The sequence below is a fragment of the Pyxicephalus adspersus genome, chromosome 2 (genome assembly GCF_032062135.1).
Source record: "Pyxicephalus adspersus chromosome 2, UCB_Pads_2.0, whole genome shotgun sequence".
Taxonomy (NCBI): Eukaryota; Metazoa; Chordata; class Amphibia; order Anura; family Pyxicephalidae; genus Pyxicephalus; species Pyxicephalus adspersus.
The window spans coordinates 148,923,309-148,937,154 of record NC_092859.1 but is presented as its reverse complement, the minus strand read 5'-3'; the positions used below and the strand labels follow the sequence as shown (position 1 = coordinate 148,937,154).

Below are 13,846 nucleotides of genomic sequence, written 5' to 3'. Positions count from 1 at the left end.
TTACCGCCAGCATTCTGATTTGTACCCACTTCCCCAAAACATACCAGTGGGTTTATTACCACCCCCCCCCCCCCAAAAAAAAGATCATTTTACATTACACTATAAGCTCCTTTATAGAACAATTCATTGCATGATTTTAAAACTATTTTTAAGCTGGGTGGGAAGAAATGTTAGGCAGGTGTAGGCCCTGTATTGTGACCCAACTCATTAGTAACCATCCAAAAGCACCCGGGTGGTTGCTGAAAAGTGCCAGATGGTGTGCCAGGCTAAAAAGGGCTGGGAAGAACACTGGCACTTAAGATGTCAGTGCTATACAGCATAAATACATATTATTAATAAAAATAAATACATATTTCATCTGTATATTTAGGTAATTGCATGGAGTTCAGTTCACATTTAACATTTCAATGTACTGGCAAAAAGATACTCATGTATAGCCACCTAGAACACTAAAAAAAATAAGTTCAGGATATCAAATATTCAGATAACTCCATAGATAAAATCCTGAACTCCTCATCAGAGAAGAGATAATCTTTAATAATACCAATAACAGACTCCTCTGTCATATTAGTAAAATCTTCTTGATTTTTGAATGGTAGGTGCCCTGCGAGTTCACACAGTGCAACATTAAAAGCAGATTCCTCCTTGGAGCCAAAACATGACTTCCTCGCCCAGATGACAACACGAATGCCTTGTCTCGCCTCAGGACAGCCTGCATTCCCTGGATCACAACCCCTGGTTATAAAGACATTATGTGCAATGTTTCTACCTACAAGATAGTCTGTGACTCTGCATACTCTCCGAGATACAGTCACCAAGTCCTGGCCGTCTGTATAAAAGAAGAAGCCAGGAGCGGGGAAGTCGGTCAGGAGGTAGAAGCTCATCTTAGAACACAAAGGTTTGCAGGGTGCAGATTCTAGCAGAAGTTCCTCGTCCAGGTAAAACCCGTGTAAGTGCAAGTGGTTTACAGAAGCAAACCCACCCAGGCTATTAAAGCCAACTCTGAACCCAGGGTGGCCGCTAAGAAGTATGGACTCCATTCCAAGCATCACTAGATCTGGAATGAGGACCTGATTCAAGCAAAGAGAAGGTTCTGGAATAAATAAGACATGACCGAATTCCAGAGGGCTGACGTTAATCACAACAAGAGTTCTGCTTTCCCAACCGTTTATCAACATGGACTCTGCATGCTTATTCATCCGTAAGCCATCATCTTCACTCTCAGCAGCCTTTCCTGGTGGAGATCGAACCATTGCAAATAAAGTTTCCTCCGATTTGATTTTATTAAAATTAAATTGGCTAGGATTGAATTTCTCCTGGATGCTTCTGATGTCCTGAGGTTTTCTGCGCTCTATTCCTCTCTTAATGTTCAGCTGTGCAACATACTTAACTCTCCCGGGCAAGATACTGGTCTGCAGGCTCCGCAGTGGGTAGCGGAAGAGCCCCTGCTCCATTTTCTCTGCCCATTTATATCTCAAGCTTTTATCAAATGCAGACAGGAAATTGAGATTGTCTTTATATTCTCTTCTTTTCCTCCAGGTGATGCCCGGAATGATAAAATCCGCGTTGGAATATTTATATTCTTCCAAGGGTATTCCGTTGGGACTTGATGTGCATTTCAGCTCCATGTTTAGAAACCTTCCTCTGTAAATATGCTTTGATTGCCTGGAAAGATCAAAAGAGTTTTGGTGAATTCTGTTCTGTGGGTGAAACGTATTGTGAAATCTTTAAACTCAGAAAAAAGAAAATTGAAAAGAATGCATGGGCAAGGGTTACCTTAAGGTGGAACTGAACCCTGTAATACTCATCTGTCCCTGTTCCATTGCATGACACCCCCATCATTTTCCTTCTTGTGATCTTAAACATCTTGATTGGCCCGGCTGGAATGACAACCCTCTTGTGATGGCAAGCAGGAGTTTATTCAGAGCTGGCAACCACAAAGGAAGCCTGGATGTGCCAGACATGTGCAGCTCAGTGATTTTGACAGCTCCATGGAGCAATCAGGCAGGTAAGACTGATTACTGCAATTGAACATCACCTGTCCCTTTCTCCAGCCCTGCCTTACACTGCCCACCATTCCTCCCATTCCTGGTGTTTTATTTTGTCCCTTACCATAGCAAGATATAATCAGCTTAATCTCCCATCCAAGTACCTTGACAATCTGCAGAAGACCACTGATCCAATACCACTCACCTGCCTGCAATGACCAGTCCCCCGCTGTCCCTAGTGGTGCCCTGGGGTATTGCGGGATCTGGCACATTGTACAATAACAAACACAAAGGGCAATGGGATGTTAAAGGCACACAGCAAATATATGGAAAATACAAAACTTTTTTTCGTTACATGAAACTTATAAATCTCCTAAAACTTATCATCATACAACATTCACTTTAAATGATGAGAAGCTTTAGGAGAGCACAGTGGCTCAGTGGTTAGCATTCTGGCCTTTGCAGTGCTAGGTCCCAGGCTCTCCCTGCATTTGTATGGGTTTCCTCCCACATTCCAAAAACATGTAAAAAGGTTAATTGGCTTCCCCCTAAAATTGCCACTGTATTAAAGACATATGACTATGGTTGGGACATTAGATTGTGAGCTCCTCTGAGGACAGTTAAGGTGCGTACACACTTCCAATTTTTATCGTCCAAAACGAACGACGAACGATCGATTGGGCCAAAAATCGTTCGTAAAAAAGTAACCAACGACGCCGACGAACGAGGAAAGTTGTTGGAAACGAACGACCGGACCGGCGGATCGGACGACGATCGTTGAACATCGTTCGTGTGTACGGTCGTTCGTTGATCGTCCATGGGCTGAGCATGCGTAATGAACGAACGTTCGTTCACTTTCCTGTCGTGCACATAGTTCCTCTATCGTTCAAACGATCGCATCTATTGTGTGTACAATATCTACGAACGATCGTGTCGTTATCTCTATGTGCAGGATCGGTGCTATACGATCGTTTGTAGATATCGTGCAGGATCGTTCGTCGTTCGTTTTCCAACGATAATAATTGGAAGTGTGTACGTAGCTTTAGTGACATGACTATGGACTTTATACAGCGCTGCGTAATATGTCGGCACTATATAGATACTGTGTAAAAATAATATATTAGGATCTGGCACATAGGCTTGGAGAGACCTTTGTGGGAAAAATGGAGAAGCTTTTGGTGATCTATCCCAACTTCCAACCTGTTCTAGAAAGCACAAGGTCAATAGAGTTGAAAACCTGTCATGACTAAAGAAGCCATTCCTTTTTTCCTTCTAAAAAATGCTTGTTGCCTGACTAGGTCAGAATATTTATTCTAGATTAAATTGAAACTAAAAACTTTACAAACTAAAGGATCAGGCAGGTGGTTAGCGCATGAAGTGACAAGTGATGATCCTTCTGCAATAACACGGCTTACCAGCCTGATTATTCTTGGCAAATGAGACAAAGCTGAGCTGCGCATGTGCAATCCTGGCATACGCAGAAGATAAATGAACACCTGCGCGGGAGTTACGTTATCCCAGCCCTGCCACTGAAAATGGACGAAGACTGTTTCTGGGAAGAAGATGAAAAGCTAGGTGGCGGCACCCTGCAATAGGAAACGATTAGTGAGCTGCATGGATTTAGTTCCGCTTTGAAAGACTTACCTCTTTCTCACCAAAGCGCAGGCATCTCTTTTCTGCGCATGCGGACAGCTCTGACTCTGGGCATGCCTACGCTACCAAGCTTTATCAGTTTCCCCCAACCCGCCATCCAATCAGAGAAGAGCCTCTTAATCATCCCTGGCTTTTTAGCTAGCTCAGACACAGCACTCAGTGTTCGTACAACCTGTCGCCACTCTTCAGTGTTTCCTCTGTTCCGCTACTATGTGAACCCCTTGTTGCCCATTCTGTTGCTTCCAGCCCATTCCCTTGTGCTGTTCCAGTGTTCCTCCCTGTCTGTGGACATTCCTGTGTCACCTGTGCCTTCTGTTGTTTCCAGTGTCTCTTGTGTTCTCTGGGTCTGCGGTGGCCCCTGTGTCACTTGTGCAGTGTTCTCCCCAGCCCCTTTTAGCCGGGTGCACCACCCGGCACTTTTCAGTAACCACCTGGCTGTTTTTGGGTAGTTACTGATGAGTTGGGTCATAATACAGGGGCTGCCACCCGCCTAAAACTTCTTCCCATCCTGCTTGAAAAAATTTCTCGGTTGAGCGCTGCGTCTATTTCTTGGATCCCTGGCTTGTGACCTGACCTCTTTGCTTGCTGCCTGCCTTGACAATTCTTCTACCTTGTGATTTGGTAGCGTGTATCTTCCTGCCCACTCTGGTGTGCCCAAGGACCACAACCTGGCGGTAACCAGCAGTGCAACATCCTCACCACTAGAGGCTCTGGAGAAGTCGTGGTGGCACTTAGACCTAAGCCCTTCTCAGGGCTCACACCACTTTTGTGCAAGCTGTAGCGCCCCTAGTGGCCCTGTCCCCCCTAAACGTGACACATACTTTTTGAATCCTTGAAACCAGTTCCAATACCAGTATCACCGCTAACCACCAGCAGCCCATAATAAAGCTGCCTGTGGACATTAGTAACCAGAAAGAGGTAGGGTTGCTAATGTAAATAGCAAATACAATTCCCATATTGGTGGTTGTTAAAGATAGGAACATTGCCTGCTATATACCCTGACCACTAGGGGCGCTCCAATGCTGGCAATGAGCATGATTGCTAATTATTAGGAGTGGTATTGACCTTAGGAACCACCATTTACAAAGCGTTTAATAAAGTAAACATTGAACCTAATGAGCAGCAACACCTAAAGTTAGTTTTATAATTGCAGCAATCTCAAACTTCACCCATGCTTGCAACAGATATATGAGAAATAAAAATATTTATCATTGTGTAAAAGAAGTAAAGCTCTGAACACTATATACAATATGGTTTGGGTCTGCAGCGAGCAATAAATATAACACTGACCTACCTGTGTGCTGTGACAATGGCAGCTCACCATTCATATCATACAGCTGCAGTGTTCCTACAGCTTACTTCCGGGTAGGAATATACCAACACTAAACAAGGGGGGATGGCAAGATCCATACTGAATTAGTCATGAAAAACACATGACCATTCACACGACTATAATTTGTTCCTTCTAAACCACATAGAAAGAAAATGAAGATGGACTTTTTGTAATAATAACACATTTTGTTTACGTTTATTACACAGTGTTTATAATCATCACCCCACACCATTATGCTTAATGGTTGCTACCTCCACATGGCTAGTTTTTACGTATATACCGCACAGAGCAATGGGATACAGCGCCAAAACCACGCCTTCTTTGGGGCGGAGCATGCAAATTAAACAGACTAAACTCGTACGAGGAAATACAGAACCTTTATAACTAGCCAAAGCCACACTCACTTTAGGGCGGAGTCACTTAGATATGCAAATAAACTTGTGTCCGCTCATAGACACACACAGTACACGCCCAGTCTATATTCTTTCTATGAACCAAAGCCACATGGGCATGCAAATATTCCGTCATTAAACCGAAACCACCCCTCTTAGAGGAGGAGTGACATGGACATGCAAATATCTTTATTCCATAGAAACCCTGTATACTCCCAGTCTCCTCACTTAACCCAAACCACGCTTTTTTGGGCGGAGTCACTCAAGAGATGCAAATTAGTTGTTCCCCCAGAAACGGTGACGTCACACGCGGAAGTTGTTACAGAAAGTTGTAGGAGTCGGGAGAAGTTGCTGTGTGAGGATCGGTCGGGGTGTTCAGCATGGGAGGCTCATCCAGCCAGCTGTCCAAACAACTGATCAATGAGTACCAGGTACCTGGGGGGAGGGGGAGAGGTGCCAGGAGGTGCTGGGCGGACAACCAATCCCCTTAGTTTGTGGTGTAAAGCGAACCTGTCATATTTTGACATGAAAATGCCACCTGACTGGCTGCTATGCTGATACTTTCCATTGCTTGGAGTCACTGGCCAGAAACAGGAAAAACATAGCAATCATAGATCTGTGTACATTGGGATGTGGGGTGCCTCCTACTGGCAGGGTTTGGTATTTGCTTCTATTCTTGTCCCCTATTGGGGGAATTTCTCTTTATTTCCTTACTTTGAGACACGACAGGAAGTCAGTAGAAATTTCCACATAATAAACATTTAACGGGTGTCCCTGCTGGATATTATTCTCTGCCCCGTTCTCATGGCAACCATAAAAGTTTTGATTTTTGTTCATAGTTTGTGTCTGGGGTTCTAACCCATTACCAATCTGCCTCCGTGGGTTCCCCCAATCTACAAAGGGTAACTTGTTGTGCCTGTGTCTCCCATCCAGTAATTGCTGGTGATTGGCACAGGAATTTTTGTTGCTTTATTTTATTAATCTGATTTTATTTTTGTGTTTTTAGGAGCTGACTTACCTCACCAAACAGGAAATATTACTGTGAGTACCCAGAACATCGGGGAATTCTTATTCCAATTCTTATATATAAATGTCAAATGTACAAATTAATATTATGATTGTGAAAATACTGGAGCAGCAGAGCTTACAATCTATTAAGATACAAGGGGATATAGAAGGATGAAGAGCTTGCAGTCTATTGGGGTATAAGGGAGGATGCATTAGGTAGAAGGGCTTACAATCTATTAGAATAAAAGGGGATATAGAAGGATGAAGAGCTTGCAATCTATTGGGGTATAAGGGGGGATATAAAAGGATGAAGAGCTTTTAATTTCTTGGGGCATAAGAAAGGATGCAGAAGAGCTTACAATCTATTAGGATATATTGGGGGCTATAGAAGGTTGAAGAGCTTTCGATCTGTTAGGGTATAACCCGGGGGTGGGGGGCTTACAGAAGGCAGAAGAGCTTACAGTCTATAAGGATATAAGGCTGTGTGCCAAGGATAATAGAGTGTGAGCTCTTCTTCTCATTAGTCAGGGAATATTGATAACACATGAGTAACAGAATGTAATAGGTGAATGTAGCTGTGAATGCTGGCTCTGCTGCTTCCCTTTCTTGTATGTGTGGATCATTCACCTGCTCCTCACCCTCCCTTTGCTGCAGGGTTGGACCCTTTATATGCTTTACTTCCTCTCATTCCTGCAGGCTTGGATCTTTCACATGCCCGCTCATCCTGTAGCCACCAATGCTGTGAGCTGCATTCCTGCATTGTGCCCAGCTATTTGTATATTGGCGCAGTGCAGGGTGTTCTTTATTTACTGACCTGGAGGTACTACAGCAACAGTCAGATTTGTGAACAGACAAAACTCGTAAAATACAGAGCTGCCCTTATACTCTAGGTACATGTGAGGGATAATTCTGTTTGTTGCCAGTAGAGGGCACTAAATATTAAGCAACACCCCACTTCTCATTATTATTAATAAACAAGATTTATATAGCGCCAACATATTACGCAGCGCTGTACAATAAATAGGGGTTGCAAATGACAGACAGATACAGACGGTGACACAGGAGGAGGAGAGGACCCTGCCCCGAAGAGCTTACAATCTTCCCATGCATCAGTAGTTATTACCTCTCCAATGCAAAGAGCAACTGTTTTTACCAGAACTACTGGTGTGTATATCCTGATGCATTTTGTGGTTAGACACAGCCCTTTTTTCATATCGCATATCATCTCTAAACCCATTAGCATGGTATTTCTGCTGGCCAATATTTTAAAAATCACAAGGCTGGCTCGCCTCCATCAAGGAAGCTCTGTCTGTTGTGTTTATTAGAGAGAACTCTTTAAAGTAGCAACTAAATGACAGGAGGGGCTTAGAGCTTGGAATGCTTTCTTTTATGACTGTACTTTAATATTTAATTAGTTTATTTTCCCAGTATGATTAGCAATAGCAGCTCGTGTACAAAGTTTTATGTTAACGGAGTCCTGCCTAGGCAGATTGGTTTGTAGCCACTAGAGGGCAGTCATAACATATGCGTAGATTCTATAGCTGTGTTTCCCAACTAAGGTTACTCCAGAGGTTGCTGTGGGTTCTCTAAACAATAAGCAATTTGTACCTCTCAGGGCAGTTTAAGTGACATCAACGATCTTTTTGGCTATCAGTAAGGGTGACATTCTTCCCACTGGCCAGCAATGTAAGAGACATTCATCCCACTGACCACCACACTAATATATTGTGAGCTGTGGATAATGTTGTAACTGTCAGGGGGTTCCCTAAGACCTTTAAAATATTTCAGGGGTTCCCCCATGTTAAGAAAAAAGCTTGGACAGTCTGCTCTATAGGAATTATTTGCTGTAGCAAAACCCTCATCAGGGTATTATGCAGCAGAAGGGAGGGAAGGAATATCTAGTAATACAAACTGTGCGGTATGTAATGTTGAAGTCATGACAAACAAGAACTGGATCATTAACCTCCTTGCCGTTAAGCCCGACCTTCGTACGGGCAAAAAAAAAATGGCTACGATGGTTAACCCCGAGTTTTTTCCCCATCCTTACTTACCTGGTCCCGCTGTGCTCATCCAGCGTCGTGTTCGTGTTCCAGCGTCGTCCTCCGTCGGTCGTCGAAAAAAAAAAATTTCATGAAAAACAGTGGATGACTTTTGGTACAGAAATCTAGACCTCAGTGTAACGCTCAGGTGGTTAAAAAAAAGTGCACCTGTCAAGAGCAATATGTAGGTTGCCATTGTCAACAGATAAAATTACTGGCTGCAGAAAAGTTACTCAAAAGGTTCTGATGCTGAGCATTAATGATATTCATGGATCTTGTATTTTTGGGACCAGCAGTCGGCAGAACCCACCAATCCATTTCCTCCTCCTATTGTGTGCTACTTCCCCTTCCTCTTAGATTGTAAGCTCCTCAGGGCAGGGTCCTTTCCTTCTCCTATGTCACTGTCTGTATCTGTCTGTCATTTGTAACCTCTACTAATTGTACAGCGCTGCGTAATATGTTGGCGCTATAGAAATACTGTTTAATAAAAATAACCTTGAATGGCTAGGATGATGGGAGTTAGGCTACGTACACACACTCAACAATTGTCGTTGGAAAGGATCTTTTACGTTGCTTTCCAACATCAAAAGACTCAACGAGAGTGTACATACAGGACTATTCTGCTCTATGGTGAGGGTAGGGGGCAGAACGACAGAGCGACACCCTGCTGTGCTCTCCCTCTTTCACTTTTATTACGATCGTTCGTAGTCCGTGGATCCGCCAGGACAGATCCTTGAATGACGACGCCAGATTCTTGTCTGATATCAGCCCTGAGGCAACTATCGGACGAGAACCATCTGAGGTGTGTACGTAGCCTAAAGCATTGTTGTACAGTTCAGGAAGTGTAAGAGGCTGATATCTGGTAAAACTTAGGAACTGACACTGCTTGTATTTAGGGAAACTGAAGTAATAATGATCACAGAACTGCACTGATTTGTTCGTTTTATATCTGATCAGTTAGGCTGTGTGCTTTTCTGTGTTGCATTATTTCACCTGCTGGGAGTTTTAGTGCCACACACATACTCTAATGCTTTTCATCATTTCCTTTTAGGGCTTACAAAAGATATGGCGAACTGCTACCGAAAGAAAGCCGTAACAGCATAGAAGCAGTGCGGGTGCCGAAGGATAGGTTTCTAACGCTGCCAGAATTAAAGGTATTGGTTGACGCACATTGTCTGATCCATCCAAGACTCTGCTCATATATTTGTCATTTTGAATATTAAACAATGTACTAAACAGATTAGGTTCTTCTGGGTAGGATCCTTTCCTCCTCCTGTGTCACTGTCTGTATCTGTCTGTCATTTGCAACCTCTATTTATTGCATAACTGAATAATATGTTGGTCCTTTATAAATCCTGTTTAATATTAATAAAAAAACATGCCAGTATATAATATTATTCATTTCCAATACTAACTGTTGGGCATTTGTCCTTTCTAAAATCTGCTTACCTTTGTGGAGTGACATGGAGCTTTTCTCCACATTTTGGAGTTTTATTGGGGTTGTATCGCACTGGTCCCTGACCTTTCTGACAGCAGGGCCCGGTAACATAAAATTTTTGCTGAGGCCCGGTATATGAACAGCTTACACTACTCTGCTATTCTCAGGAGCTCAGCCTCCTGTCAGCACACTAGCTGAGAATGTGATGAAGGAGCTGCCGTGTTTGCAGAGCTGCTGGGAATGGCAGAGAAGTGTAAGCCTTACATTGCTCTGCCATTCTCAGCAGCTCCTGTGTAAGCAGTGTGACGAGAGCCGCTTGTTGCGCTCCTACTGTCACACTGTCCCAAGCCTTAGAGCAGTGTAAGGAGGGCTGCCTGCGCTTCTGCTTCCTGTCATCTGTGGCCCTCAACTCGCCTGCCATGCACCGGCACGGGGTTTGGGGACCATTGTTGTATCTAATATTCCAGATCTCATATGCAGCATCTTTCTGCTGAAAATCAATACTGCAGGTCTATAAGGATGAAGCAAAATAAAGAGTATCAAAAAAGTTTACATAGAAGCATAGAAATTTGGTGTGGAGCTCTTCCTAGCATTGGAGTAAAGTGCTGACCATTTATTGAAGTGAATTGGGCTTCAGTCCTATGGCAAACTTAACTCCTTTGTAAAGTGCATCACTGTACTTATATATGTGCTTTATAAATAAGCCTCATCGTTTGAAGGTTATTTACATATTATCTTGCAACGTATATAGAATAATATTAAACACTATTGATATAGTTCCAACATACTACCCACCGCTGTATATTAAATAGGGGTTGGAAATGACAGACAGAAACAGACCGTGACACAGAAGGAGGAGAGGACTTCATGTCAAGTAATTCTCTTTACTCTTTGCAGGCAAACCCCTTCAAGCATCGCATATGTCACGTCTTCTCCACTTCAAAACATGGCGATGACAGCATGTCATTTGAAGATTTCCTCGACATGCTAAGTGCGTTCAGTGAATCTGCCACCCTTGAAATTAAATCTCAATATATACACCTCCAAGAATCTTATCCTAATAAAACACATTTGCATCCCTTTGGCAGTTATGAGTTTCCTCCTAGTATCCCATTTTCCCCTAAAGGACTTGGTCCCACCAGCAGTGTTGTGCAAGGTAGCCTCCTAATATAATTTTAAGTTTATCTAAATAAACTCTTTTGGATTGCACTGAAAAACAAAGTAGGACATATGGCATTGTTGCACATTGTTTTGACCTGCAACAAGCTGCAGGGCATAGAAGTACATGGGGGAACAGAAATACATTTCAACAATGCATTGGAATGTATGGAAGGCATTCACACAGCACACCATACCTTGTGTTGTGGATGAGTCCTGACTCTAGAATCAAACCAGCAGGTTAATTGTAAGTTTTTGTTTTATTCTTTACCAGATCCTTGAAGAATCCGACATTGACAAAGATGGCACCATAAACCATTCTGAATTCCAGCATGTTGTCTCCAGATCACCAGACTTCGTCAGGTGAGCATTTCATATTGAATGTTAATGAGATGAATTAGGTTGGTCTTTTCAGTGGTGAGCTTTACATCAACAACATATACGACATACAGGCTACGTACACACCTCAGATGATTCTCGTCTGATAATTGCCTCAGGGCTGATATCGGATGAGAACCTGGCGTGTGTACAGCGCTCGTCGTCCGGACCCCCCCATACATAGGATAAGTAGTTTAGGGGAGGGACATAAACACATGAAATATGTCAAAGATACACTTTTTTTTAGCATATATATTAAAATAAATGAAAAAAAAAACATTTAAAATGAACAGAACCCTTTTGGGCTTGTATTTCTCCAAAATACAACAATAAAAGGTCCTATAACTTGTACCAACAAATTTGACCTGAACAAGTAATACGCTTTTCACAGAAACAAATCCGCTTCACCACAAGTCACTAATATATAAAATTCATCCAATGTATTATCATCTGTTTTTTACCTGGTCAGGGGCACCCAAACGTCTTCTATATTGCATCCAAATACTATATTAGTCTTCTAAATAATGGGCAGAGCACCCCAATATCAGGACATCAATACCCCCCACAGATCTACACAGACCTATATCTTGTATTGAAATACACAGCAACCTATGGTAGAATTGCCAACAAAATATAATCAGAGACCATAGAATAGGAACCTCTGTTAAACTTTTCAGTCCTGTATCTACAGTCAAATGCATTTGACCATGCTAATGAAAGTGTATCTTTTACATTTATATTTCCCGTGTTTATGTCCCTAAACTACTCTTCCTATGTATGAGGGGGTCTTCATTTGGTTTGCTTTACATCAACAATGTTGTAAAATTGTCAGCACACTAGTTTTAAAAACAAGTTTGCATATTTTGTGTTTTGGGTAATACTGCAATCTTCACTCATTATTGGAATACCTTTGAAACCTATACATTTCACACAGGCCATTTTCAGTGTAGAAGAGAACTAAACCCAGGAACAAAAATGGTTTATTATTACATAATATTTATATAGTACCGACATATTACACAGCGCTGTACAAAGTCCATAGTCATGTCACTAGCTGTCCATCAAAAGTGCTCACAATCTAATGTCCCTACCATAGACGTATGCCTTTAATACAGTCTAAGTTCAATTTTGGGGGAGGCCAAAAAACCAGAGTACCTGGAGGAAACCCACACAAACATGGGGAGAACATGCAAACTCCATGCAGATAGTGTACTGGCCAAGATTCGAACCTGGGACCCAGGAATCTTACCAGAAATCATTTGCCATTGTAACTGCCTGTGCACTGAAATCTCAAAACATGTTACTCGCTTTCTAAGCTTTTGTCTGTAAATGTCAAAACCCCTTTCGCATACGTAATGGAGCAGAGGAGTATGAAGTCCAAATCAGAAGATCATGGAGGGGTGGGGAAGGAAGGTAGGAAATGTGTTACTGACATGTTCTCCATGTGAATAATATTAACTAATTCCGCCACCATATGTAAGCAGTAGTAAGCGGTAATATATGCCCACTTACTACTATATACCCGGCACTTTTCTGTAACCACCTGGCTGTTTTTGGGTGGTTACTAAAGATATGGGACACTATACAGGGCGCCCACCCACCTACAATTTCTTCCCACCCAGCTTAAAAAGTTGGACATTGTGTAAGCTGAAATTTTTGACCGGGTTCTTTGATATAGAGCTTGCTTGGTTGGTGTTCTGATCCTCAGCCTTTTGTATCTTCTTACTCGCTGAACCAGAATGATGATGCAGCTCAGACGGTCGGCTAATTACAGCACAACTTGTTACCCAGTTATCTGCATGCTTATTTTAGGTGTGGCTGGGACTAATGAAACTAAAAGATCAACTTTACAACCAGACAATTAGCATCTTAGACAAAGTTCAGCAATAGCAGCTTCCATCATCTCCCAGTGGTCGGTCTACTTAAGTTGCGGACTGGATTTTCCAGAATGACTTTGTTTCTATAATTGTAAAACTGAAACTTATTGTGTGCGTAGTGAAGGAAGACTTTACCACCGTGATTTAAACAGATTTGTCTACTGTTGTGGTTTATTATGACAGCTATAGGACATATGTAGGTATCAGATTGTATTGGTGCAAAGGCCTCTTCTTCTCCTGTGTCATTAGTTGTATTTGTTATGTATACAGACTTCTCCGCAGATCCTTTTTATTGTTTGCTACCTAATGTGTTTTCATAGGCAGCACAGTGGCTCAGTGGTTAGCACTCTGGCCTTTGCAGCACTAGGTCCCAGGTTTGAATCATGGCCAGGACACCATCTGCATGGAGTTTGCAAGTTTTCCCCGTGTTTGCCTGGGTTTCCTCCAGGTACTCCAGTCTCCTCCCACATTACAAAAACATGCAGCTAAGTTTATTTGCTTTCCAAAAAAATTTACCTTAGACTGCATTAAAGACATATGACTATGGTAGGGACGTTAGATTGCGAGCTCCTTTGAGGGACA

The 13,846-nt window shown here is 42.5% G+C and overlaps 2 protein-coding genes across 2 annotated transcripts; one reads left to right on the top strand and one right to left on the bottom strand.

Moving 5' to 3' along the window:
* Nucleotides 1–100: 100 nt before the first annotated feature.
* GDPGP1 (GDP-D-glucose phosphorylase 1) lies at nucleotides 101–4,976 on the bottom strand. Its single transcript, XM_072402744.1, has 2 exons — nucleotides 4,936–4,976; nucleotides 101–1,665 (listed from the first exon to the last, which is right to left on the bottom strand). Exon 2 carries the CDS (start codon nucleotides 1,626–1,628, stop codon nucleotides 465–467), a length of 1,164 nt encoding a protein of 387 aa, XP_072258845.1. The 5' UTR covers nucleotides 1,629–1,665; nucleotides 4,936–4,976; the 3' UTR covers nucleotides 101–464.
* Nucleotides 4,977–5,656: 680 nt separating this feature from the next.
* CIB1 (calcium and integrin binding 1) lies at nucleotides 5,657–11,376 on the top strand. Its single transcript, XM_072399137.1, has 5 exons — nucleotides 5,657–5,797; nucleotides 6,373–6,407; nucleotides 9,465–9,567; nucleotides 10,749–10,997; nucleotides 11,284–11,376. The coding sequence occupies exons 1-5, from the start codon at nucleotides 5,747–5,749 to the stop codon at nucleotides 11,374–11,376; spliced, it is 531 nt and encodes a 176-aa protein (XP_072255238.1). The 5' UTR covers nucleotides 5,657–5,746.
* The last annotated feature ends 2,470 nt before the right edge of the window (nucleotides 11,377–13,846 follow it).